Below are 25,157 nucleotides of genomic sequence, written 5' to 3'. Positions count from 1 at the left end.
AAATAAAACGATCTGGCTGAGAGAACAACTGAAAAACATAAGAAGGAACAAGATCATTCAGTTACCATTCAAAACGGCTTTCTAAGAGATAATTCAAGAAAATGGAAATTTGCCATATCTCAGGCTTCCTTCTCAAGTGAAGAGAAGGGCTTGTTTTCAAACACACTGATTTTCCTCGATTCTCTAAACCCAAAGTATTGCACTGTGAAAACAAGACGAGCAACACAGGGAGTAATGAAAACCACAAATTAATGGGGACTGCAGTGAAAGCTAGCAGGGCCACAGCTTCTCCCGGTCCTTTCTGTGTACTTGAGAGGGGAGTCGCTGAGGGACTGCTGAGAGGGGCTCAGTTCCTCTACCTATAGACCCCTTCCTCCTCCCCTTCCTCTGTCTCAGTCTCTCTAAGTCTTCTCTATCCTGACCTAACCCTCAGCTCCGTTTCTAAGCCAAGATGAACGCGTAATGAGCAGAGTTAAACTTGAATATTAAAGCAAGGCTTCCCAAACACTAACTTGTACTAGAATGTCCAAGTCATCGTTTCCCACTAACACTCAGGAGTTGCAAATGTGTACAGAGGGAAGGAAGATGAGTTTTACACGTTAACATTCTTCATGTCCTGTACTCTGTATTTTAAATTGGTCTATCTCTGGCTTTTAGTGGGAGCCATAGTCTTAATATGCATACTTAACAGGCTCTAAATGCCAATCAAAAGGAATTTGGTTCCAGACATTGACAATATTTCATAAAGGATGTCTGTAAATTAAAAGCACAAATTAGAAAATATTGAACATAATTCATATTCATGAAGAAAAGGGTTAGGAAAAAATGAAGAATTGTTAGTAATCATAATTGTAATTGATTTAATAATCACTTAATTATTTACTATTTATGAAATATGATCAGTTGTTAAACTAGCTTGACCACTAAATGGGGAAAGAAAAAACCTTCTCATTTGCTGTTCCCTAGCTTTACCCTACTGGCAGAGAGTCTTTTCCAACTCAGACAGCAACTGGAGAAATTACAGGAGCAATCTACCAAGATGACCTATGAAGGGGATCCCATCCCCACTCAAAGAGCACACCTGTTGGAGAGAGCTACCTTCCTGATCTACAACCTTTTCAAGAAGTAAGTGAGTCACTAGGATTGTAGACTTCCCTCAGGCTGGAGCTGTGGGGATGCCCTGACGTGGACGGACAGTGGAGAGTACTGCCCCCAGGAAGCTATGATAGCACCCCAGAGAGTAGGTCCACATTTCCACTCTTTGCTTCTTAATCACCACCTCTTCTCCCAGCAGCTGACTCAGTTTTCCATAAGGTAATAACCCATAGCACCTACCTCCCATGCAGTTTTCACATTTTAAAGAAGACTTCTACATGCAAGAAGAGCGGGAAGCACTGTGTGTAAGTTCACTGAAGAAAAGAATTGTAATACACACCAAAAGTCCCAATGTTCAGTCCAAAGTGATATAAGTTAACTCTCTCTTTTGTTGTATAGGGTGAACATGGACCTGTATTAAGTCCATTAGAGCAATTAAGAATTACTATTGTTAGCTGAGCGGTGGTGGTGTACATCTTTAATCCTGAAACTTGGGAGGCAGAGGTAGAGGCAGCCTGATCTACAGAGTTCCTGGATAACCAGGGTTACACAGAGAAATCCTGTCACGAAAGATAAAGAAGAAAGAAGGAAGGAAAGAAAAAGAGAGGGAGGAAGGAAGGGAGGGAGGGAGGGAGGGAGGGAAGGAAGGAAAAAAGAAAGAGAAAGAAGGAAGGAAGGAAGGAAGGAAGGAAAGAAGGAAAGAAGGAAAGAAGGAACGAAGGAAAGAAGGAAAGAAGGAAAAAAGAAAGAAGGGAGAAAAAGAAAGAAAGATGACTAATTCAGGATGATCTTCAGGCATTTTTTCTATTATTTTATACTAATTATCTGGAAGTTTCTGGGAAGACTAGAGTGGAGTGAGGATTTTAGGATATCCTAGGTGTAAAGTGTTTGGACTCTAAGGGAAAATAGTATCCTATTTCTCTAGGTTTGCCCTGTCGATATTTTTTAATGTTTTCACATGATATTTCCTTTTTATCCAGCTCATTTGTGGTCGAACGACAGCCATGCATGCCAACACACCCTCAGAGGCCGATGGTACTTAAAACTCTCATTCAGTTCACTGTGAAACTGAGGTAGGCAGAACACATTCTGTGCTTTTCTGTCTATGGCACTGTAGCCAGTGCTAATTAAGGCGCCTTACACGCAGCGGCTCCTCATAGAGCACCTGCTGGGAAGCGCAGTGCTGCACTTTGGTAAATCCCTGCAGAAATGGTCTGATGAGAACTTGCTTGTCAAGAGCATGACAACGTGGGAAATTAATGAAGACATGAGGGATATTAGCATGAAAGTATGCAATCATAATACCAGGCACTCTGGGATTAATTGTTGAAAAGGTTAGTGTGGAAAAAGACTGGAATGACAGAAGGGAGAATTGCAGGGGAGGGAGTGCACAGAAATACTGGCTTCCAGTCTGTTTGGGAACAGAGTGGAGCAGGGAGAAATAGAATAGAAAAGTCAGATGGGGGCAGGTTGTAGGAGGCTTTGAATATACAGGAAATGCAGTAGCATGTTCTTCCCCTGTGATTACCTGGTAAATGGCTTATTGGGGTTGCCATAAAAACTCTGAACACCGCAGCTTTCAGCATATCCCTGCAGAGTACCTTATTTAGAGACTGGGGTCTGTAGAATTTTCGGTGGTTTCTTGTGTATTTGGTACTCTTGTATCAGAATCAAAACTTGGGTTTTCTCTAGTAAACTGAAGACAGTGTCAGTCTTACTTTCAAAGATTTTTATTGTGCCTTAAAAATCCACCCCAAAGATGCCCATAGTCACCTTTGGAAGTCCAAGCAAATTAAAGAAGTCTTTGTTGGAGTCTGTGGGAGAGAGTAACTGAAGGCTTTCTTGGCAGGAGTCTTGATCTCATAGCAGCATTGGAACCCAATTGTTAAAGGAAAGATGCTTTTCAATTTGCATTTCAAAACCCCTAATTAAATCTCTCAATTTCTTTGTGTGAATTTTGCACCAAGATACAAGGACAGAAACAGAGGGTAGCCAGGTTCCTTTTAAAAATTATGCTCTCAAAACTTGTTCTCTTATTCCCCATCTCAGTGCCTCTATAGAACCCAGGAGACAGTAACACAGAAAGTAGGGTGAGGGGTAATGGATATCCATCCATGTAGATGAAAGGATGCTGAAAATACTTTATGCAAAAAAAGAGGAAGTAATAAGGATTGTCTAGCAAAACATTTTGAGCAGAAGAGGTGCCTGAGCTGGTAGCACTTCACATTTGTTTAAAATGATGCCGAAGGATAGATCACTATCCTGGTGTGGGCATCCTGTCTTCCGCTTCAACTTCACTGCTGGGTCCTCATCTTTCTTTCCTGAACTTTGTACCAACTTTATTGCTAGATCATGCAAGGTTCCTCCCCCTCCCGAAAGCTTCTCTCTGCCATCGCATTGTGCTCTCCTATTTCATAGGGAAGGTAATATGGAGATTCTATGTTCTCAGCCTTCCTCATTGTGACCCTTTACTACAGTTCCTCACGTTGTGATGACCTGTAACCATAAAATTATTTTGTTCCTACTTCATACCTGTAATTTTGCTACTGTTATGAATTATAATGTAAATATCTGATAAGCAGCCCCCAAAGGGATCTGAAGCCCATGGCTCTAGGCTCAGTCATCAGTGTCCTACAGTAGATGGAGTCCTTTCTGGAGCCAAATAAGAAGAAAGAGGGAAAAGAAAAAAACAAACTCGTCTATATTCTGAAACCACCGTCTTCACCATCTACTACCAATCTTACACTTAACACATATTGCTCTGGAGCCAACTTTGTGATTCATGCAAGACATTTAAAGACCCTTTGCTTCACTGCATACATAGTTTTGCCTGGGCCATTGATAAGCTGTGGTTTCCTCCATACTATATACATCTCATCTGCTGAGCTGGATTCTTCTACACATAGCTGCGCCCAGCTTTCTCTCTCAGCCAATCTGTGCTCCATGAGTTTCCGGACATCTAAGTTTATACCCAGTGTACACGAGGAGCTCAGTATATATTGAGGGTATAGGGCTTGGGATGGATGCATGCATGTATGAATAGGTCGGTGAATGATTGAGTATGCTGCAAGGAACCCACAGACATAGCACATTATGGGATACCTTGAGGATTTGGTGGTGAAAAGCAAAAAAATTATAAAGGCTGACATCAAAAGAAGGAATTCGAGGAATTCTTAACTGTACTTGAATTGTTCCTTTCAAGTTAGGCGTTTTTTTTTAACTTATGAGCATATGAAATATATGAAAATATATTACTATGCTTGAAACTACAAATATAATAAAATCAGAATTTTCTATATTCATTTTAGAAGTTTGGTCTTTCTCAATATTTTCACTATAAAAATTCTCAAAACTATTTAGTTTTGCTGTGTTTACAAAGTGTTTGTTTCTGCAGTATGAGAAGATGGGCTCATGTTAATAGACTTGCAAAGAAGCTTTTATATATATATGTCATCCAGATCTCAACCCAAACATGCAGCTGTTTTTCAGAATGGGCCAATGTATTATCTACTACCTATCAACTGGGAAAATGTGCACACAGCAAATGTGTTTGTCAATAGTGACATTGACTGGTACCAGTAAAGTCCCAGAGTAAAGAGGTTTTTACATTTTAAAACACATTAACATATAAGTGGAGATAATGTATAATATGTATATGCTAGAAATATATTTCTTTAAATGTAGAAAAAGCTTTTAATACTTCCCATTTTTTATCTTTGATTCTTTATTCCTGTCTCTTTCCAGATTACTAATAAAATTGCCAGAACTAAACTATCAAGTGAAAGTAAAGGCGTCCATTGACAAGTAAGCTTCCTAATTTAATTTAAATATGGCAATGAAAGATTTTTTTAAAATTCTTATACAATAAATTTGAATGTTTGTATTTTATTTCTTTTACTTTACATATCACTCCACTTTAAATATTTGACTTCAAACTCAAACATTTAACTGAACTCTGTAAAGATTTCATTTTTAAAACTTTACTAAGAAGTTTAGATGATGCTCCATGTGTATAATTTGAAGTAGTCTAGGAGTATCTTCCTGGATCTAATAAACAGCTCATTTTAAAATCTCTTCTTCGTTTTACAGGAATGTTTCAACTCTAAGGTAAGATATTTACTTTGTAGCTTTATTTTGTTCTTTTTTGCTATTTCTTAAGTATATGTTGACCCAAAACCATTTTAAAAGCAAAGATTTTTCTCCCTAGCAATAGAAGATTTGTGCTTTGTGGAACTCACGTCAAGGCTATGTCCAGTGAGGAATCTTCCAATGGGAGCCTCTCAGTGGAGTTTAGACATTTGGTAAGAAGCAAGTAAGACCACACCAATCTTCCTCCCCTGGCTTTGTTAATGGGCTGTATAATTCAGAGTATTTTGCTGTGTTTCCTTCATGATATCAAGTATCACAGTGAGAAACAAACCATGCCATCATCAAAAAATTAACACAGTAGAAAGGACATATAACAAGAACTCAGACAGTGAGGTCTTAACAGTAGCAAGGCAGAGCTGCATTTATTCATGGTGACTGGCCAGTGTTCATCATAAAAGCAGCAGAGATCTGTGTTAAAATTCAGAGCAGTTATAGTTTCATTTTTAAAGTCCCTCAGGAAGTGACACCCAATAACGTGTAGCAGAAAGCATTTTCAATTCACAACAGCTTGGGCCGTTCTTGGGATGTCCCAGCACATCATTGCATGTTGCCCACTCCACTTTGGAGAGTTTAGAAAGCTCTGGTCCCTGCCCTATCATGGGCTTCTCTTGTTTAAGACTTCCTCTTGAACTAGAGCTCTCTTTCTGCTCTCTCTCTTTTGTGCACACACACAAAGAGAGAAAGAGAGGGAGAGGGAGAGGGAGAGGGAGAGGGAGAGGGAGAGGGAGAGGGAGAGGGAGAGGGAGAGGGAGAGGGAGAGGGAGAGAGAGACAGAGAGACAGAGAGACAGAGAGACAGAGAGACAGAGAGACAGAGAGACAGAGACAGACAGAGACAGAGACACACACACAGAGAGAGAAAGAGAGAGAGAGACAGAGACACAGAGACACACACACAAAAAGAGAGAGAGACAGACAGACAGACAGACAGACAGACACACACACACACACACACACAGAGAGAGAGAGAGAGAGAGAGAGAGAGAGAGAGATCTTAGATTTCCAAAGACCCTATTGCCTTTCTTTCCAGAAACATGCTATTTCTCTGGTTTATTAAATAACACCCAGTGCCCACCTGGGTGTTTGACACCACTGAATCAGCCTTAAGGTTCACTTTCTGAAACAACAAGCTGGTTAGCAGAAAGACTTCTATCTGAAAAAAAGAAATATATATATAATCATTTGGAGTTTGGTTTTCAGTTTTAACTTGTTTTGGATCTCAGCAGATAAGTGAAGTTTCAGTGAGTGAGAGACAACAGGACCTCCACCTTTCTGAAAGTGAAGACATAGGAGTGACTGACTTGATGTGTTACTGATAATGACCCTCCATCTAAACACTATTATTTTCTTTCTCAAAGCAACCAAAGGAGATGAAGTGCAGTGCTGGGGGTAAAGGAAACGAGGTAAGAAATGCTGACTCGGGTTCTCCTAGAAAACATTAGTTTCTCTTAAACAACTTAATTGTATATAAAATCAAATCTGTGTTTCCCAACTATAAACCTAAAGCTTGCTCACTGCAGATAATATGGAAATGTTTAAAGAGGAATAAGACATCATATTACCCTGAGGAGAAAACATTGACCTTCTGGTATATCAGTCAAATCCTCTGTTATAGATCTAAGCCTCAAAAATACGCCAATATGCTTTTGTAACTTTTGACGGACATAGCTGCACATGGCTAGCAGCTGTCCATCATGTCCGGTCCTTCTGGAGAATGCGATTCAAACTGTCTCATTGTAGCCAGGCAGTGGTGGCACATGCCCTTATCACAGCAGTAGGGAGGGAAAGGCAGGTGGATTTTTGTGAGTTCAAGGCCAACCTGGTTTACAGAGCGAGATCCAGGACAGTCAGGGCTACACAGAGAAAGCATGTCTTGAAAGAACCCCTTAAAGTTTAATTATATTACATTTTATAGAGGTGCCATGTTTCTTTAATTAGCTCTCCTTTATAGCAAACTATCTTAAAATCATCCCCATTCCTGCAGATGTAAAGTAAGTTTTAAAAATTATGGAATATTACAAAAAAATTACACCTGAAAAAATAATTATTTGATTGTGTAATATCAGTTATTTTGATCTCTAAGGTTCTCATTTCACCAAGTGAGCTGGACAAACTGAAACTTGCCTGAGCAATCAGGTCTGAGCAATCACATTCCAGTCAGTAGACTGGTGAAATCCCAGGCTGGATATGACCATTAAGGCCATCTTCTGAGTTGGCCTAGAAAATTAGTCATTATAGTTTTGATCTTCAAGTTTGAATATAGGAAATCTAAATTTGAGTCCACATGCCCAACAGGGACTGAAAATGTTATCTTTGAGAAAACTCACATGATAAAGAAATGTTGCACTTTTTATGCTCTAGTGGTGGGAGATGACACCTCACACACCTTGCTCAGAGCCTGCTGAGGTGAGCCTGAGTACTCAAAACAGTGATTAGCAGTAAAGGCAGGTTACAGTGCAGTCTCTGCAGACCCAGTCATCTGGCTTTATAATCATAGCTCTTAAGACAAAGATGGTTAAATCATGTGGAAGAACTTTGTAAACCCAGCATCTAGTGGCTCGCTCGCTCTCTCTCTCTCTCTCTCTCTCTCTCTCTCTCTCTCTCTCTCTCTCTCTCTCCCACCCCTTCCTCTCTCTCACACACACGCACACACAACACACACGACTCACCACAAAGGTTTAGTGTCCAGTCATGTTCCCTTCTGTGAACTCTTTATTGGCTCAGTTGCACCTCAGAAACTGTTATACTCCATGGCCCTATGGAAGCCGAGCCGTGCTTCTTCCTGATTGGAGTCGCTGCTGAAGGCAGGGCCTCAAGTGAGTCTTTCCTCCCACTCACTGCACAGAGAATGGAGCTTTTGAGTCTGAGGGTTCTAACAAAATAAATAAGAGGAATTCTTTCCCGTGAAAGTTTTTCTATGTCTCCTGAACCATTCTTATAGAAAACATTATAAACAAAAGCCCATTACGCATATCTCAGTGGAATTTTGAACACAGTTGTAATATTTCATTCAGCTTGACATCCCTGAATGTTATTATTTACAAGTCTGAACAAACCAAGCGCAATTATTCTGAACTTTTCTTAAGCAAAACACATCCAATGGGAATACATCCAAATAGCTCAACTCTTGCAGAACATTGTCATCTTTACCAACGTGAAATAAAACTCTGTACTAGGATTTCCTTAGAGACAGAGTTCTAAGTAAATCATCTTCCTCTATAGAAAACCCAAGCACTGTCTTATTAGTAACGTCGACTTATATTGCTTTGAATTTATGTCCTCTTATTTTCCAGTTGATAACAAAATCATACAGCCATACAATGACTTTGTTTATTTTTTATTTTTTCAAGTTTGTTAAAGCGGGGCTATTGTGTTTATGATATTCTTTGAGCTCCCCCTATTGACAGAATCTTAGTATGATGTCAAGGTACATTTAGAATAAGCCACAAGCTCAAACACTGTTTTGTGTGCTTAAGACACAGCTGTCTGGTATAAAACATGTAAAGAAAGATGATCCAGTCATCAGGGGTTTGGTCAGTAGAAATGACCAAAGGAAAGGGAGGAAAAGAATAGTTGGAATATAAGTCGGTGGTGTTTATAACCCCACAGGGCCAATGATGGTAGTTAGGAAGATGGAAAGCAAGGATACCGTGACCTTATTTTCAAGCTTCAAAGGTTGCTAATGCTTATCTAGGAGCACCTGCAGCAAGTGGGCAAACCCTGCTGAGAATTCATTTAACAGTTGCTCCTGGTGTATATTCTGGCGATAGCACTGCTAAGTGGGTAGCATACATATTCAAGTTGACCTCACTCAAGTTTGCACCAGGCAGTTAATGAACCTTGACATCCTACACTGCTCATCTTTCTGGGATGTGTCCCTTTGGGAATCTTACAATCTCTGGGAGGGTGGAGCACCTCACCTCACACATGGCCTGCTATATACTAGCTCAGAAGTGGGAGCTATTTCAGCATAGACACCTTCCCAAGCCTAGAAGGAAATGAACATAACATTTCTTTAGGAAACATGAATGCCCTTTCTCTGCTGGGTTCCACCACCTCCCCCTTTGCATCCCTGCTAAGCCTCGGGAATACGAAAACAGCACTTGAATTGGGCTTTACTTTTCAAGCCTCTGTCCTCTCAATTTTTCTATCTACAGAACGTGGTTAATGTTACCTACACTTCCAGGGTTGTTGACAGAACCAAGGAAGAGTGATGTGTGGCTTATTGGTGGTGTGTGCGCATAGGTTGGCTGTGGTTCTTACAGATTAGGAACTTGTGCTGCCTACTCCATGGAGGCCAGGTATTGCATTGGTGGAAGCTCACATTCAGTGATTTGACACTACTATAGGTCCTCCTCTTTCTCTGTCCATGTGCCATACACATGGTTAGCTGGAAAGATGGCCTCAACCCCTATCTGCATGGTCTCTGAAACCTCAGACTACATTTCTATATGCCCTCTTTGGGAAATTTCTTGTTTTGAGAGATTTGATTCCACCCTAAAGACCCCTATACTGACCCTATACTGACCTATATTATTCACACACACACACACACACACACACACACAAGCTTCGGTTCTTAAATTTTGCTTTTGTGATTGTGAGACTCATATTGGATGATGTTTAACTGACAAGGGGATGTCAAGGTGATGGGGACATCTCCATTCTCCCCTAGATACCCTGTAACTAGCTTTAAGCTTAGGCAAAGGGAGGAAGTAGCCTGTCACTAATTCTTTTCTCCAAGAACCAAACAGAAGTTTCAAGAATTCCCTCCCGTAGTTAAAGCTTCTGTAACTTTGGGCCTTTCCACTCACAACCAGGTTAACAAAATTATGACTCTGAGACTTCTTCTATATAAATAAATGCCTAGACCAAGAGCTTTGCTTGTTCCCTGACTACTTCATAGCTCGATTACCTGTTTATTCTATTCTAAGCCATGCCATGTGGCTGGTTGCCTGGTCCTCAGCTTCATGTGACTGTCTTCTGTGTCTGGGGTGAGTCTCTCATGCCTGATTATCTCCCAGAATCCCCTCCTTCCCCCCACCCCCCTACCCCCACTGGATGGCCCACCTTCTAATTCTGCCTCAGGTCATTGGCCATAGGCTTTTTTATTGTTAGGTGAAACTTCCACACGTTGCACAGATGATTTCCTCCACACCTCCCCCCCCACCCCCCGCCTTGGACTGGATATTAAACTGTGTCACTCTGAGTCAGCTTTACTTAATCTTTTTTTTTCCAGATGGGAGCATAGATAGGAAATTTTAAAAATATGTTTTGATGTTTAACAAAACAAGGAAGCTCCAGTCAGTGAGATGGCCCCGTGGGTAAAGCAGCTTGTCACCAATCATGAGGAGACCCATGTTTAATTCCTGTAAGCCGTACGGTGAGGGAAGAGAAGCAACTCCCACAAGTTTTCCTCTGACTGCCCAACTCGAGTTATGGCACACATCCCAAACCCCATCCTCTACCCAAATTATTTTTCTTTTTAAAAGTCATTAGAACAGATCATCTCTGATGCTTCTTTGTCTAAAATTTTACGATCCTCAGAAGTAGGAAAGGGTAGGAGCTTTAGGCTGTTTTTAAACGAACTTTAAATTTTTGTTCTGGAATACTTCATACCTTGAGGGGTAGCAACTGCATCCTTGTCCCAACTTTGTCCCTTCCCAGGGAGAGTCACAATAAAAACAAACAAACAAACAAATAAAATTATTCTGTCATCTCTCAAGTGACCAGAATGCGAAGCTGCCACTCTATCACATAAAACAAGCATGCCGAGGCCCTTTTAGAAGGATTGCTGGCACTGTAGTCTCTCCAGATCGCTCTGGGTCAGCAGGCTTGACTGATAAGTGACTTTAGCCACAGAGTGAAGTGTTGGTGATTCTAGGTGTTGGGAAGGAATGAAGTACAAAGAAGCTATCAGTGAAGGCTGAGTGACTAGTTTCCCTTCACTAAACAACCAAACAAATGATCTTTCATGGTTCAGTGTTCTCAAACATAGACTACTCATGACCCAACCAGCCCCAGCAGTTCACAGCAAGATGATTTTCTTTGAACTGAATGGAGGTGTTGTAAGAAACCCAGCCTTCTGAGTGTGGAGCATCCATCCGGAATCCTCGTTGTACATGCTAAGAACACGTCACTTCCAAGAATTTCTTATGAGTGTGTGACTATGGGCTCTGGTACAACTGTATCACTAGCCCCTCTTCTCATTATTTCCCATATCCAAGCTAGATCTTAGCTTTGTTTTTGTTGTTTTTAACTTGCTAGATAAATATTTGCTGAAATAATTGGTTCTTAAGTACTACAGTTTTCCCTGTGTTATGTAGGTTATGGCTTGCTAAACAAGCAAAGGGCTGGAACACCTGTAACCTCAGTACTCAGAGGAGGGGGAGGAGGGGAGACAGGAGATTTCAAGGTATTCTTCAGCTCACAGCAAGTTCAAAGCCAGCCTAGGCTACCGAACACCCATCTTAAGCAATCAAACAAGCAAACATGAAGGAACAGACAAGAATTCTTCTTACTAGAAGAATTAATCATTGATTCATATTGTCTAGCACTCCAGGATATGCTACTAGACAGTCAAGAGACATACCTTTCATTAGTTTGTATACTTTCTGCTATGCAGAGCCCTAGTCATGTTGTTTAGCCAATTGTCAAATTTCTTATTATTAAATACTTTTATTTTAATCTGTAATTATCTTGGGTAGTATCTTAGTCAAGGTTACTATTGTTGTGATACAACACCATGACCAAAAGCAACTTGGGGAGGAAAGGGTTTATTCCACTCATAGTTCCATAGAACAATTCATCATCAAAAACAGTGAGGACCAGAACTTAAGCAGGGCAGGAAACTGAAGGATGGAACTGATGCAGATGCCATAGAAGGATGCTGCTTACTGGCTTGCTCCCTATGGCTTGCTCAGACTGCTTTCTTATGGGCTGGCCCTCCTCCATCAATCACTGATTTAAAAAAACACTTTACTGCCTAATCTTTTTTGTTTGTTTGTTTTTCGAGACAGGGTTTCTCTGTGTAGTCCTGGCTGTCCTGGAACTCACTCTGTAGACCAGGCTGACCTCGAACTCAGAAATCCGCCTGCCTCTGCCTCCCAAGTGCTGAGATTAAAGGTGTGCGCCACCACCGCCCGGCATTTTACTGCCTAATCTTATGGAAGCATTTTCTTAATTGAAGTTCCCTCCTGTCCTATGACTCTAGCCTGTGTCAAGATAACTAGTCAGCACAGGTCATGAAGGTAGCTTTTAGAATAGACATCTGTGGTTCTTCTTATCTGTAAAATGTTCTAGATCTGTGAGGGAAAGACTCCAAGACTGTGAAATTGAAAGGCATCTGCCTTGGATTGCACTGACAAAGTAATGGAGGCTTTGAAGCATTGGACATTAATGATGCGCCCTCTGTCAGACTTCTTTAGTCGATCACGTGTATTGGATGTTGGCCACCCTGCCATGTTCTGTTGTACATGTGCATCATAATGGATCAGGGGATTTTATGTAAACAACAGCAATTAGAATCTCCAAGAAGATTTCTGATTATCCAAATTAAAACAAAACAAAATCCTAAAGCACGAAATTTTCCTTACTGTAATTATTGCTCTGTGGAAGCTTCATTTCTCATACAATAACACAATCTCCCTCTCTCTCCCACCCTTCTGTGGTCCTAATCCTGCTTCTCCCACATGTATGTTCCAAGACCCTCCACTTGGATGGTAAACACACGTGTCACAATGTTTAAAAAAGCTGAGGAAGACATCTTTAATGAAGTCTTACATTCATACATAATCCTATCATTTAAGCTACATACTAGAATGAGCAGAGATGATGCTTGAAACTTGGCTTTCTACCCTGTCAAATACAAATCACATCTGTAGTCTATGTTCCTGACTAACACGCAATGAATCAGGGTTCCGACAAGCCACTTCTTGGGTTCAGTTAATTTACTAGAGAAGCCTATAGAACTCATTTCTACTTCCCAATGTATCATAGAGGCCATAATAAAGAAAACAGTGATATGTAAGACATGTAGAAGACATGTGACAAGGACAGTGACATGCCACCTTCAGGAACCACCATATGATTCATACAGAATGGTCTCAAGTTTTGTCCTTTGGAGGTTTTACAGAGGGATTAAGTGGGCATGGTTGATTGCATTATAGGTCAATGGGGATAATGAAGCCTCCAGCTCTTTTCTCTTTCTCAAGAGTTTAGGGCTGGTGTGAAACCTTCAACTTGTAATTGTATGGTTAGTGACCCTGGCATCCAGCCCTCATCCTGCAAGTATATCCAGAAGCCACCAGAGTCACTTCATCTGAAACAAAAATGCTTTTGCCAAGAAATCACAAAGTTTGTGTGCAAAGTCAAAGACCAAATATTTGAACAAAAGAACCTTGAGGCTAACTTGGTGGCTCACACCTTTAACCCAACACTTAGGAAGCAGAGGTATGCAGATCTCTGAGAGTGAGAAGCCAACTTTGTCTACATAGTGATTTCCAGATAGGTCTCAGCTGTATAATGATAAGAACCTATCTCAAAACAACAATAAAGGGTTCTTCTGTCACCCTGTTTATACAAGCCATAGAAATCCTGTCCCGAGAGCTAAAGGCAGAGCCTAATGTGTATATCTAATTATGTCACTGGATTATAGGATCTCATATTCAGGAAGGCCTTTTCCAGCTACAGCCTTCTGTACAATAGATCTATAGAGACAAAGTCATCTCTAGGCACAAGGAAGGGCCTAGGAGTCACGATTGTCATTTGAGGTCCTTCACAGAAGTGGAAGAGAAAGTCATGGGTAATGAGCCAGAAGGGCCATGTGTTAGCCACACCACCAAGCTCAAGTAAAACTCTGAGGTGCCAAGCTAGTCATCTAAGTTACTAAAAGGCTATATGTCAAAGCAGGTGGGTAGACCATATTGTAACAAATTTTTAACTTGATTTCTGGTTATGAAAGCATTAGGTTTTCATTTGCATGCCTGCTGGAAGCCTCTCAAAAATTTGCACATGCTTATCTACCAATGAACTGGGTTTTAAAAGTAAAGAACTCTCCTTAAGAAACATTAAATGAAAATTTAGGTTCCTCAGTCATCTTAGTAATGTGCAGAGTGTAAGCACCTTTCCTCAGAGCTAGTGAGGTTTTCTTAGTTAAAAATAGTTTTGTGTCCTAATAGAATCGAGTTACTTTGTCTTTTGCTCAGCCAAAAGGAAAACAGACTTCAAGGCTGTGTAGGGAAGGGAAATTGTCTACTTTGTATGTTCGTGTACTAAGATTTAGTGATTTTAGTGGTTGTCTAAAGGATTTGCAAGCAGCATTATATTATATATAACTTCCTGCTAACCTGACGCAAAGTGACTCCAGTCTCTTCCTCTCACTACTTTTGGGCACTTAACCATACGACGACCTTCCAGCCCAAGAGGAAAAGGCTTTTTCAATCTGTACTTTTCCTCTGAATCATATGCTTATCACACCCTACATTAACAAACTTCTCGTGCAATTCTTATTCATATCATATTTGACTAATGTTTATTATTTCAAAATGGACACAGTGGGTTCAAAATTTTTACTGATAGTCAGTGTTCTTCCTTGTTTCTCTCAGGGTGACCCTGTTCTCTCAGAACTTACCCAGTTGTTCTAATTTAGACAAGTCCACTTTTGCTCACTTGTTCCTAGGCTTGTTTTATAAATGGTTTAAGCTTTCTATCACAAAATGTCCCACGTCCTTTTTTGAGACTAAATGAAATGTTAATGGACCACATCAAGAATAATTGCTTCCCAAATCCTACCTGTAGTTCTTGTCAAAACTCAAAGTCTGATTCTGTAAGCCTGGGCTCGACATCCCATTTGTCTAGTAAACGTCTAGATGGTGACAGTTCTGCTGGTTGTAGGCATAGCAAAGTACTGTAGGGTGTCATCAGAGAAAAATGGCAATTTCACTTCCAGTCATTCCCACCTAAACCCTTCCCTTAAATTCACTTTTTGAGAGGTAAATGTAATTCTGTTATCTCTTGAATTTTTAATTTTGCATATTACATTCTTAAATTCTTTCCTGAACACAAGGTTAGGTTATGACCTTTTTATGGGATGTATTGATACATATAAATTTCCCTCTACTTTCATAAATTATACAAAGAAATTACAATTATATACAATTCAACATCTGGGTTGAGCAGCATACTGTGGTTATGTTCCCATCCTTGTGTTGCTTTCAGTTTTCTCTGGATACAGTGGCTCTTTGAGTGTTTATTTAATCAACTTAAGAACTTGTTGTTCATGTAGCCCTAAACTTTTCATCCGAAAGAGAAGCTTCCTCATACATGGTTAAGCATGTCAATCTGAGTGTTTCTCTTTCTTTTCCTTCATGGCTATATTCTTTGTTCCCATAGCTAGTGGACTTTTCTAGTCTTTAAAACTACAACTTTCATTTGATTTGGGCTGTAATTTCTCCCTTCAGTATTGCCTGTTTACCTTCTAATTCTGTTGTATAATTATTACATGATCTGTTTTTGTTTGGTTGTTTGGTTTTCTTTTCTATGTTATCTTTCCCTGGTTCTTCTGGTTTGGTCTATGTCCTCCTCTTTCTTAGCTGACTTTATTATTATTATTATTATTATTATTATTATTATTGTTAATTAGGGAAACTCGTTCAACAGCTTTCAGAAAGATTTTTCAGCAACTAGCTTTAGCTTCCTGAGGCTTTGCATGTCTGAAACACTTTTCATGGTCACTCCTGACTGGTGGTTTGGATGGGTATAGAATTCTGAGTTAGAAATAATTTTCTTCAGAAGTTAAAAATCCCTTATTGTCCTCTAGTTACTTTATATTCTGATTCTCAGTCATTTGCAAATTATCCTTTCATTTCTGTACTCCTGAAACCTCAGATTTCTCATTTAATCTCTGGTTTTCTGGAAGTTTACAGCAATGAGGGCTGTGGCTTTTCATTTATTCATTGTGATTGGCATTTCTTCAACTCTTATACAGTTGCTTGGCACAACTTAGAAGCAATAACCACTCATTAGAATTGGTTGATTTGTCATTTATGTTGAACAAACTGAGCTTGGTATACATTGTTTACTTTTTTAAAAAATATTTTGTTTTTATATTTTCTTCAGATTTTTTTTATTTCACACCTGTATCACATGTGCAAGACTTTGTCAAATGTCTATTGATCATTAGCTTGACATTTCACAACTAAGGTCATAGAAGCCATTTAGAGGTCAGTCTTCTGTGCGTGTTGAGACTGTAGAATCAAGGAGGAGTTATTAGGAGCTGGCTGTTTCTTAGGGAGCAGCTCCCAAAAGGTAATACTGGTGAGTTCACCTCTGCTCTGGTCCATGTCCAAGATCTATTTTCTGAAGGCTTAAAGCCTGACTGAGTAGATCAGATGTCAAGTGCAGACAGGGCCTGGATATCACCACAGAATTTCACGGAATCATCCTCCCTTCAGCTTGACACTGTGCTCCTGACTGCAAGTTGTCTACCCAGAATGCAAAGTTTTCCTAATCCCACTGACTCATTGGCTCTGAAGAGAAAAGCACTTGTTGCCTGGCCAGGTCAAGAGTCCTGTAGAAGTCATTGCATGGGCTGAGGCTCTTAGCTGACCTGTTTGGGCCTCTTTGTTTTTCAGTTAAGACCCACTCCTCTTCCAACTTTTCTACACTTTCCTGCCTCACACTGGGAACCTAGATGACAATTTTGTTTTATTAAAATCTTATTAAAGTTTTTGGAACAAACAGAAGAAAATTTATGTATCTCACCTATGTTTAGCCATAGGGGTCTCGATTTCTTTTCTGAACAATTCATTATAAGATTATAAGTTCTTTCTATAGATTCATAAACATGTGGCTTATTTTATAAGTTATTTGGCAAATTTAAAGAACTAGTTTAGAAAAGTTTTTTTTTGTTTTAGAAAATTAGAATAAAGAATAACTTTGCATTTCAACTACCGGAAATATGCCGTAATTTTAAAAGCAAGAACTCCTGTTTTGGAAACTGAAAGTCATTATTTGCCTTATTTTTAAATGCTGTGAAACTTTGGGAAACATCCACTAACTCCAGGTCTCAGATAGAAAAGTTGCTGTTGTAAGAAACTGACCCATCTGTCTCCCCACAGGGCTGCCACATGGTGACAGAGGAGCTGCACTCCATAACCTTTGAGACCCAGATCTGCCTCTATGGCCTCACCATTAACCTAGAGGTGGGTTTCTCAAGAAACATTGATTTGCTAGTAATATTTACAGCAACATGTCAGCATTGATAGCAAAAGCCCAGTCCTTCTGAATTTTTGTCTATTCTTCATATATTATGTAGAAAAACAGAACATCAAATGTGTGGTAAGTAGTTAGATGCCATTCTGGTTAAATATAAGAATGAGAAAGATTTCATGACCCTTGTGAATTCAATATACGGTAAATGATTGGTTGTCTATATTTTTATTATTTTCTGAATCAGGGATATTCAACAGAAAGCATAAAGAGAAATAACTATCTTTGAACTATATCATGTAGTGATATATTTTCTAAAAATTTAAGTTCTATCTAAAAATCTCCTGGGGGGGTTATCTGATGTAATGAACAAAGGACTGTGGTGAGAGTGTTGGCAGTATGTTGGGGATAAATTGAACACATTAATTATGAGCCCTTTGAAGTCAGAGCACCACACATTGCTTGTGCACGATTGTCTGTTCACAATTCCTAGAACATGCTAAAGGCCCAGTATATGTTCAACGAACAAATTAGTGCATCCATTAACAAGCTCCATTTCAGGCAACTTGAGTAAGATTCTACTTGAGAATCTATTGTGTTAAATTCTGCCTTTCCCTTTTTACACAAATGCATTCAAAAATGTGTAAAAACCCTCCACTTCTTTTCCCTAAACCTCTCCTTCCATAAGTTGCTCAGTCCCTCAGTTCTTGGGGCTGTCCTTGGAGATTTTATGACTATTAGGAAGGGACTTCTCTTCAGGCCTTAGCTTCCCAGGCTAGGCTGGGAAGGCTGTTTACTTCATAAGATGGAGAACTGCAACACTAACAGTACTAAACTGTTCTGCAGAAATAGACCAGGCAGCTCCAACTCTAATAGCTCACCTCTCCAGCTTTTACAGTAAAACCCCACTTCCAGTGTGGACTTTAGCCAGGTTCTAGATCATAATTTGATTATAGTGGTTCATTCCCAGAGTAAATTTAGATCAAGATTTATTTATTTATTTTATGTATATGAGTACACTGTTACTGTCTTCAAACACACCGAAAGAGGACATCAGATCCCATTACAGATGATTGTAAACCACCCACCATATGGTAGCTAGGAATCGAACTCAAAATGTCTGGAAGAACAGTGCGTGGTCTTAACCACTAAGCCATCTCTCCAGATTTTAGATTAAGTTCTTTAGCATAACTTATAGGTGGATAACTAGTAAATCATTGCTGAAGCTGCTTTGGTTGCATTTGAGGCAATGTGTGACTTGAGGAAGAACAGACATTTCTCAATGTTGAGGAAGATATGGAGGAAACTGCCTGATTGCTAGCATCAGGTGACCTGAAAGGGTTCCTGTTCCTTTTCTTACTGTACTCGGAGCTTGTATGAGCACAGAAAGGTCTTAGAATGGCACCTGGGTTCCAGGATTGGAAAGGGGGGTTAGCTTGATGGCCTTTAGACAAGAAGGTGAAGAGTAGCATCAATGCATATTTGGGCTACCTCTAATAACTTGTTTTGTTTTTTAAAAAAAAACTAGACCAGCTCGTTACCTGTGGTGATGATTTCTAATGTCAGCCAACTGCCTAATGCGTGGGCATCCGTCATTTGGTACAACGTGTCAACCAACGACTCCCAGGTAAAGTTCCTGTTCCTATCTCTCCATATCTCACGGGCACTTTGTCTTTCAACAAGCAATGTGCACGTGGCGGCGATAAGGGTATGTCTAGCTGTGCGAGTCCCATTAGGTCACGTTTAACATCTTATGTTTGAGCTGAGCGTGATGACACACATCTAGAATCCAAGCACTTGCAAGTCTAAGGTAGGAAGCTTGCTATTTGAAGCAAGTCCGAGTCAAGCCTGGGCTACATAGCAAGAGCCTGTCTCAAAATTAATAGCACATGATGATGATGAGGCAATCTGAGTTCTAGCCAAGGACAGTAACCAGCACTGGTTATTTCTGAGTACTGGTCAGTCCCAAGTCTGCCTCACAATGAGTTCTAAGGCTGTCCTCTGCTGTGCTGACTAGACTGCGGGGAACACCTCATTCTAGAACTTTCTAAGTACTGTCAAAACGTCCTGTCTGACTACCTTCACTTCTTCTGGGCACACTTTTCCTCAGTCTTTTCTACAAATGCACAGCATTTGCTTCCAGATAAGTAATCAGGACGTCCATCAATTGTGCCTGAGTTCTCACAGCACAAATTTTGCAGTTGAATAGACTTGAGCCTGCCTAGGTTTAGGCTGGGTGTTAGTGCCATCTGGTGGTTATTTGAGGCACTTTACCTAAAATGGACTTCAAGTCACTATACCAATGGTTTTTACATGAAAACCAGGGAAGGACTCAGATTAAAAATATAAATACATACATACATACATACATACATACATACATACATACATACATAAATACATAAATAGTCTGTGTTCCCTCTTGCTCTGTTCTTAAGACAGAAAATAAAACTCAGAAACTGTGTGTTGTCTTACAAAGTACTCAGTTCCAGAAGAAACAGCTCAAATATAAATAACTTTTCTTCTTTACTCAAATCAGTTTCTTCCAGAAGAATTCTTTCCACTATGTGACTGTATAAGAAGAACTGATCACTAAATAGGTCAGCCTTCAGTGCCTTTCCCCTTTAACACACTATTCCTTAAAAGGAAACCATACAGACAATGGCACAGCCCTGTTCATCCTTATCCCCAGATGCCCTGGCATCAGACACAGATCAACTGCAGAGAGGAGGGTTACCTAGTCATGAGATTGCCCTCGTGCTGGAGAATCCACTAGATAATGCTTTGCACTTTAAGGCCAGAAGCGGTCCCTGGCACTAAATGCCACTTCTTTTTAAGAGCTACACGTCTGCACATCCAACTTTAGAGTGTGGCAGTAAAGACTTTAGTAGGGTCCTCCATCCTAGCACACCACCACATTGGTATCTCCCTAGCAACATTCTGCTAAGAACCCTCTAAGGTCACCGTATGCCACGATGCCCACCCTCCCAGAGCAACTCGGCCCTCTCATGAAGATCTAGAGACTAGACTTGAAGTCTCCTTATAAAAACCAAGCTAAACAAGTAACTTTGACTTATTAACTCTACCTTCCTTCAAACTCCAAGCTCTTATGCCTTAACTAGACTCTGTCCTCACTAACCATTTTTCAGACACCTTTCTCAAGGAGACAGTTGTGTCCCTAGACATTCTTTTACTTCTCTTCTTCCTGTCTTATGATCCTTGTTTAATACAAAGCCCTCTTTCATGATGAGCCAGTTAACATGTTTACAATTAATATCATTTCAAAGGAGGTTATCTGTCCAGCCATTGTTGGGCAGTGTTAACTGCTTGCATGAGATGATTGTTGCTAGATAGTCTAAAAAAGTTGATGTCAAGTGATTCTCTCAGGAAAGATAGACCCCAAGTTGTATCATATTCAAGGAGCAAAAGTGCTCTAGTGGGGAGATCATTCTTACACTTTATTATTGACATCACTTGACCCAGAATCTAAATCAGGAATGTGATATATCGAATGTAGTGTTTCCTGTGAGATTATGAAATATAATCACCATAACTCTATTTCAGAACTTGGTTTTCTTTAATAACCCTCCATCTGTCACTTTGGGCCAACTCCTGGAAGTGATGAGCTGGCAATTTTCATCCTATGTTGGTCGTGGCCTTAACTCAGATCAGCTCAACATGCTGGCAGAGAAGCTCACAGGTGAGGGCCGGGAGACAGGGTTTTCCTCTGGTGTTGGTGCATAAGAGTTTTAAAGCAGTCATGTTACAACTATTAACAATTTCGATGCTATCAAACTTTCTGGAATGCCTACATTGTATTGCCAGGCACAGAGCTAAGTGTGTTTTACTTTTGTTTCTCACAATGTTCCTGAGGTCAACAGTATTCTGTTGATTTGAGGACAACAGAGGTCGATGGCCCCGCTGCACAGCTAGGAGGCACCAGAACTGCTTTGTGGGCCAGACCAGTGCTTCTCTGAGGCCCTTCTGTTTACACTGTAGTTTCTAGGTATTCTTAAGCGACTTCCTCTGAATATGCTGTGAAGCCTTTATGGTGATGTTAACTAACTGGAACACGATGGGCTAGGCACAGGAAATGTACCACAAGTTTTAAAACACGAGCAATGACTTAATTCTGCACATTAAGGAAGCTTTGGCTTCTTGATTTTGCAGATACTATCAGCGCTTCATAAACTTTACCTATATTTCTTAAAAGTAAGCTGAATTTTGACAAGCTAATGCACCTATCTCCAGGGAGAGCTCACGCTGAGTCTGTATGCATTTGCAGTTATGGTACCTAAGCTTGTTCTGCACAGAATCTGTGGCTGCAGTCTGGCTTATGTGATGCTGGCTAGCTTGCACCTGTTGGCTCATCAGTAGGTGGTCAAATACAACTGCCCTTTTCAACAGTTTAAAATTTTAGTTAATATTGTTTTTTGTCTTGAATTCATAAGGACAGTAGTAGATATTTGTAAAGTGTTTGTTAATGAACAACTAACACAAAAATATATTAGCACGTCACTAGCAGTAGTAGATTAGCATGCATTGCAACTATATCCTTAAGGCTCTTTAGCAAATTATCCACAGGAATATAGTTTCCTTAAGATTTAAATAGTTGTAATCTCTTCAGTGTTCTAGATCAAAATAGTTGGTGGCTGCTTATTGCCTACATGATTTCTAGACCATCATTTTTGACTTTAATGGGGAAGAGTTCTGGAAATCTAGCTATACCTAATCATGTAATATAAATTACATGATTTTGTTGTGCGATGTCTAGTCCCCACCCTTGGGCCTCTCTTACCGTCTCCAGTCAGTACAGGGTTCTCCCACAGCACCTTGTGCTCACTGTGTTTCCTCCCTGAAGGAGCTTCTGTTCTCCCTCTGCCAATGACCCAGTGGCTGACCCATGGAGCTTCCTAAGCTCACTGTTGGCTCTTCCATCATAAAAGCTTCATAGGAGATACTGACCTTCTTAGTCACAGGATGGCATGTTAGACCTTACGAACCACTCACACACTGCACCTCCATTGGAAGTCCATAAGAGATGCTTGCAAGGGAAGAGGGAAGAGAGTAAATCAAGCACAGAATGAAAGGTCTCACTGTTGCATTAAAATTCTTGTTTTGTTTAGTTGTTTTTTTTTCTTTCGTTTTAGTTCAGTCTAACTACAGTGATGGTCACCTCACCTGGGCCAAGTTTTGCAAGGTACAAACAGGACAATGAGGGTGTCATTTGGGATGTTATTTCTGCAGAAAGCTCCTTTCTAAATCTCCAGTGATTTCGAAGATTTCTTGGATGAGGATAACTTTAAAAAAAAAAAAAGTCCTGTCCTGCTCAAGGGGAACATTTGTAAAAGTTGGAGTGAGTTCTGTCAGGTGTGCTGCCTAAGTCACTGTCCTTGTCTGTATGTGCTCCTTCCTGATAGGAACATTTACCTGGCAAAACATTTACCTTCTGGACCTGGCTTGAAGCAATATTGGACCTAATAAAAAAACATATTCTTCCCCTCTGGATTGATGGGTGAGTTTGTGGACTCTATTTTTCTTTTTTTTTTAATTGGATATTTTATTTATTACATTTCAAATGTTATCCTCTTTTCCTGCTTTCCCTCTACAAACCCCTTATCCCATCCTCCCTCCCCCAGCCTCTATGAGGGTGCTCCCCCACCCACCCACTCCTACTTCCCCACCCTGGCATTCCCCTACACTGGGGTACTGAGCCTTCACAGGACCAAGGGCCTCTCCTTCCATTGATGCCCGACAAAACCATCCTCTGCTACATATGCAGCTGAAGCCATGGTTTCCTCCATGTGTACTCTTTGGTTGATGGTTTAGTCCCTGGGAGCTCTGGAGGGTCTAGTTGGTTGATATAGTTGTTCTTCCTGTGGGGTTGCAAACCCCTTCAGCTCCTTCAGTCCTTTCTCTAACTCCTCATTGGTGACCCTGTGCTCTGTCCAGCAGTTGGCTGCAATCATCTGCCTCTGTATTTGCCAGTCTCTGGCAGAGCCTCTCAAAAGACAGCTATATCAAGCTCCTGTCAACAAGCACTTCTTGGTATCCGCAATAGTGTCTGGGTTTGGTGTCTGTATTTGGGATGGATCCCCAGGTGGGGCAGTCTCTGGATGGCCTTTCCTTCAGTCTCTGCTCCACACTTTGTCTCTGTAATTCCTTTCGTGAGTATTCTGTTCCCCCTTCTAAGAATAACTAAAGCATCCACACTTTAGTCTTCCTTCTTCTTGAGCTTCATGTGGTCTGTGAATTATATCTTGGGTATTCTGAGCTTTTGGACTAATATCCACTTATCAGTGAGTGCATACCATATGTATTCTTTTATGACTGGGTTACCTCACTCAGGATGATATTTTCTAGTTCCATCCATTTGCCTAAGAATTTCATGAAGTCATTGTTTTTAATAGTTGAGTAGTACTCCATTGTGTAAATGTACCACATTTTCTGTACCCATTCCTCTATTTTTCATATGAGCACTTTTTTCTGCTTTAATTATCTTTTTCTTCTTTTTTTTCTCTAAAGCATGTGTATGGGAAAAATACATTCATTGTTTCTTCAGAGACTAGTCTATAATATATTATATACACATATACTATATATTATATGTATGTAATAATATGGGATTTCAGGTACAGTTGCTTGTTAGATCTATTCCTTATGAATGAAATAAATGCAGGTACAATAATGATGAATTAAGACTGTATCTTGCCCCGGCTCTAATTTTAGGTACATCATGGGCTTTGTTAGCAAAGAGAAGGAACGACTTCTGCTCAAAGATAAAATGCCTGGGACATTTTTGTTAAGATTCAGTGAGAGCCATCTTGGAGGGATAACCTTCACCTGGGTGGACCAATCTGAAAATGGTACGTAGTCAAACTCATCCAGTGGTTTGAATATGAATTGATGCGGATGGCCCATAACCAGGTACCACGGATTCTGAATGCCCATGTTGCCACTTTCTCTCTCATGCACAGTCTGTACTGAACAGACTCCAGGTCAGACTTTTTAGCTGTAGTGATAACTTGCATAGGAAGAATGACTACATAGAACACCTTCAGGACCCTAAATATTCCAGTTTCTGTGCTTTCAGGAGAAGTAAGATTCCACTCCGTAGAACCCTACAACAAAGGGCGGCTGTCAGCTCTGCCATTCGCTGACATCCTGCGAGACTACAAGGTTATCATGGCTGAAAACATCCCTGAAAACCCTCTGAAGTACCTCTACCCTGACATTCCCAAAGACAAAGCCTTTGGCAAACACTACAGCTCCCAGCCTTGCGAAGGTGACGCCATTTATATTTACTTTCCTCTTGAGATTTTGGCAAATGATATCATGTCAGAGGAAAATGAATGAACTTCTTCTCTGATTACTTTGACCTTTGTAATATCCCAGGATCATATGGAGGTTTAGAGCCTTAGAAAGTCAAGTGCTATGCCAGTGTTTAGTAGAATAACATTCTTAGGGCAACTAGACTTCACCATGACCAGATCAGCTCTTTGTGGACCCCAGAGCCCATATTCCTTAAAATAGCAGTGATGGTCAGTCATTGTATTTCTATGGCCAAGGGAAAGGAAGGAAGAGATGATGAGTGTAAACTTTCACAGCAGGTCTGTAGACTTGTATTTTGTAAAGTAACTTGAGAGCTGTTAAATCTCTCTCTCTCTCTCTCTCTCTCTCTCTCTCTCTCTCTCTCTCTCTCTC

General features: G+C 40.3%; 1 protein-coding gene across 3 annotated transcripts in view; it reads left to right on the top strand.

Moving 5' to 3' along the window:
* The window catches only part of Stat4 (signal transducer and activator of transcription 4), a 90,989-nt gene that overhangs the window by 62,085 nt on the left and 3,747 nt on the right, over positions 1-25,157 (top strand). For all 3 annotated transcript variants that reach the window (XM_028765576.1, XM_028765578.1, XM_028765577.1), the window contains 13 exons: positions 967-1,125; positions 2,076-2,168; positions 4,840-4,899; positions 5,185-5,202; positions 5,303-5,396; positions 6,602-6,646; positions 17,363-17,446; positions 18,982-19,080; positions 21,018-21,153; positions 22,604-22,653; positions 22,874-22,968; positions 24,183-24,319; positions 24,547-24,738. In XM_028765576.1, coding sequence (XP_028621409.1) covers positions 967-1,125; positions 2,076-2,168; positions 4,840-4,899; positions 5,185-5,202; positions 5,303-5,396; positions 6,602-6,646; positions 17,363-17,446; positions 18,982-19,080; positions 21,018-21,153; positions 22,604-22,653; positions 22,874-22,968; positions 24,183-24,319; positions 24,547-24,738 — 1,262 coding nt within the window. The remainder of the gene's footprint in view (positions 1-966; positions 1,126-2,075; positions 2,169-4,839; positions 4,900-5,184; positions 5,203-5,302; positions 5,397-6,601; positions 6,647-17,362; positions 17,447-18,981; positions 19,081-21,017; positions 21,154-22,603; positions 22,654-22,873; positions 22,969-24,182; positions 24,320-24,546; positions 24,739-25,157) is intronic.

The sequence above is a fragment of the Grammomys surdaster genome, unplaced genomic scaffold (assembly GCF_004785775.1).
Source record: "Grammomys surdaster isolate TR1022 unplaced genomic scaffold, NIH_TR_1.0 165, whole genome shotgun sequence".
Classification (NCBI taxonomy): Eukaryota; Metazoa; Chordata; class Mammalia; order Rodentia; family Muridae; genus Grammomys; species Grammomys surdaster.
Note: the sequence above shows the minus strand (reverse complement) of the source record. Positions and strands in the feature narration are given on the sequence as shown.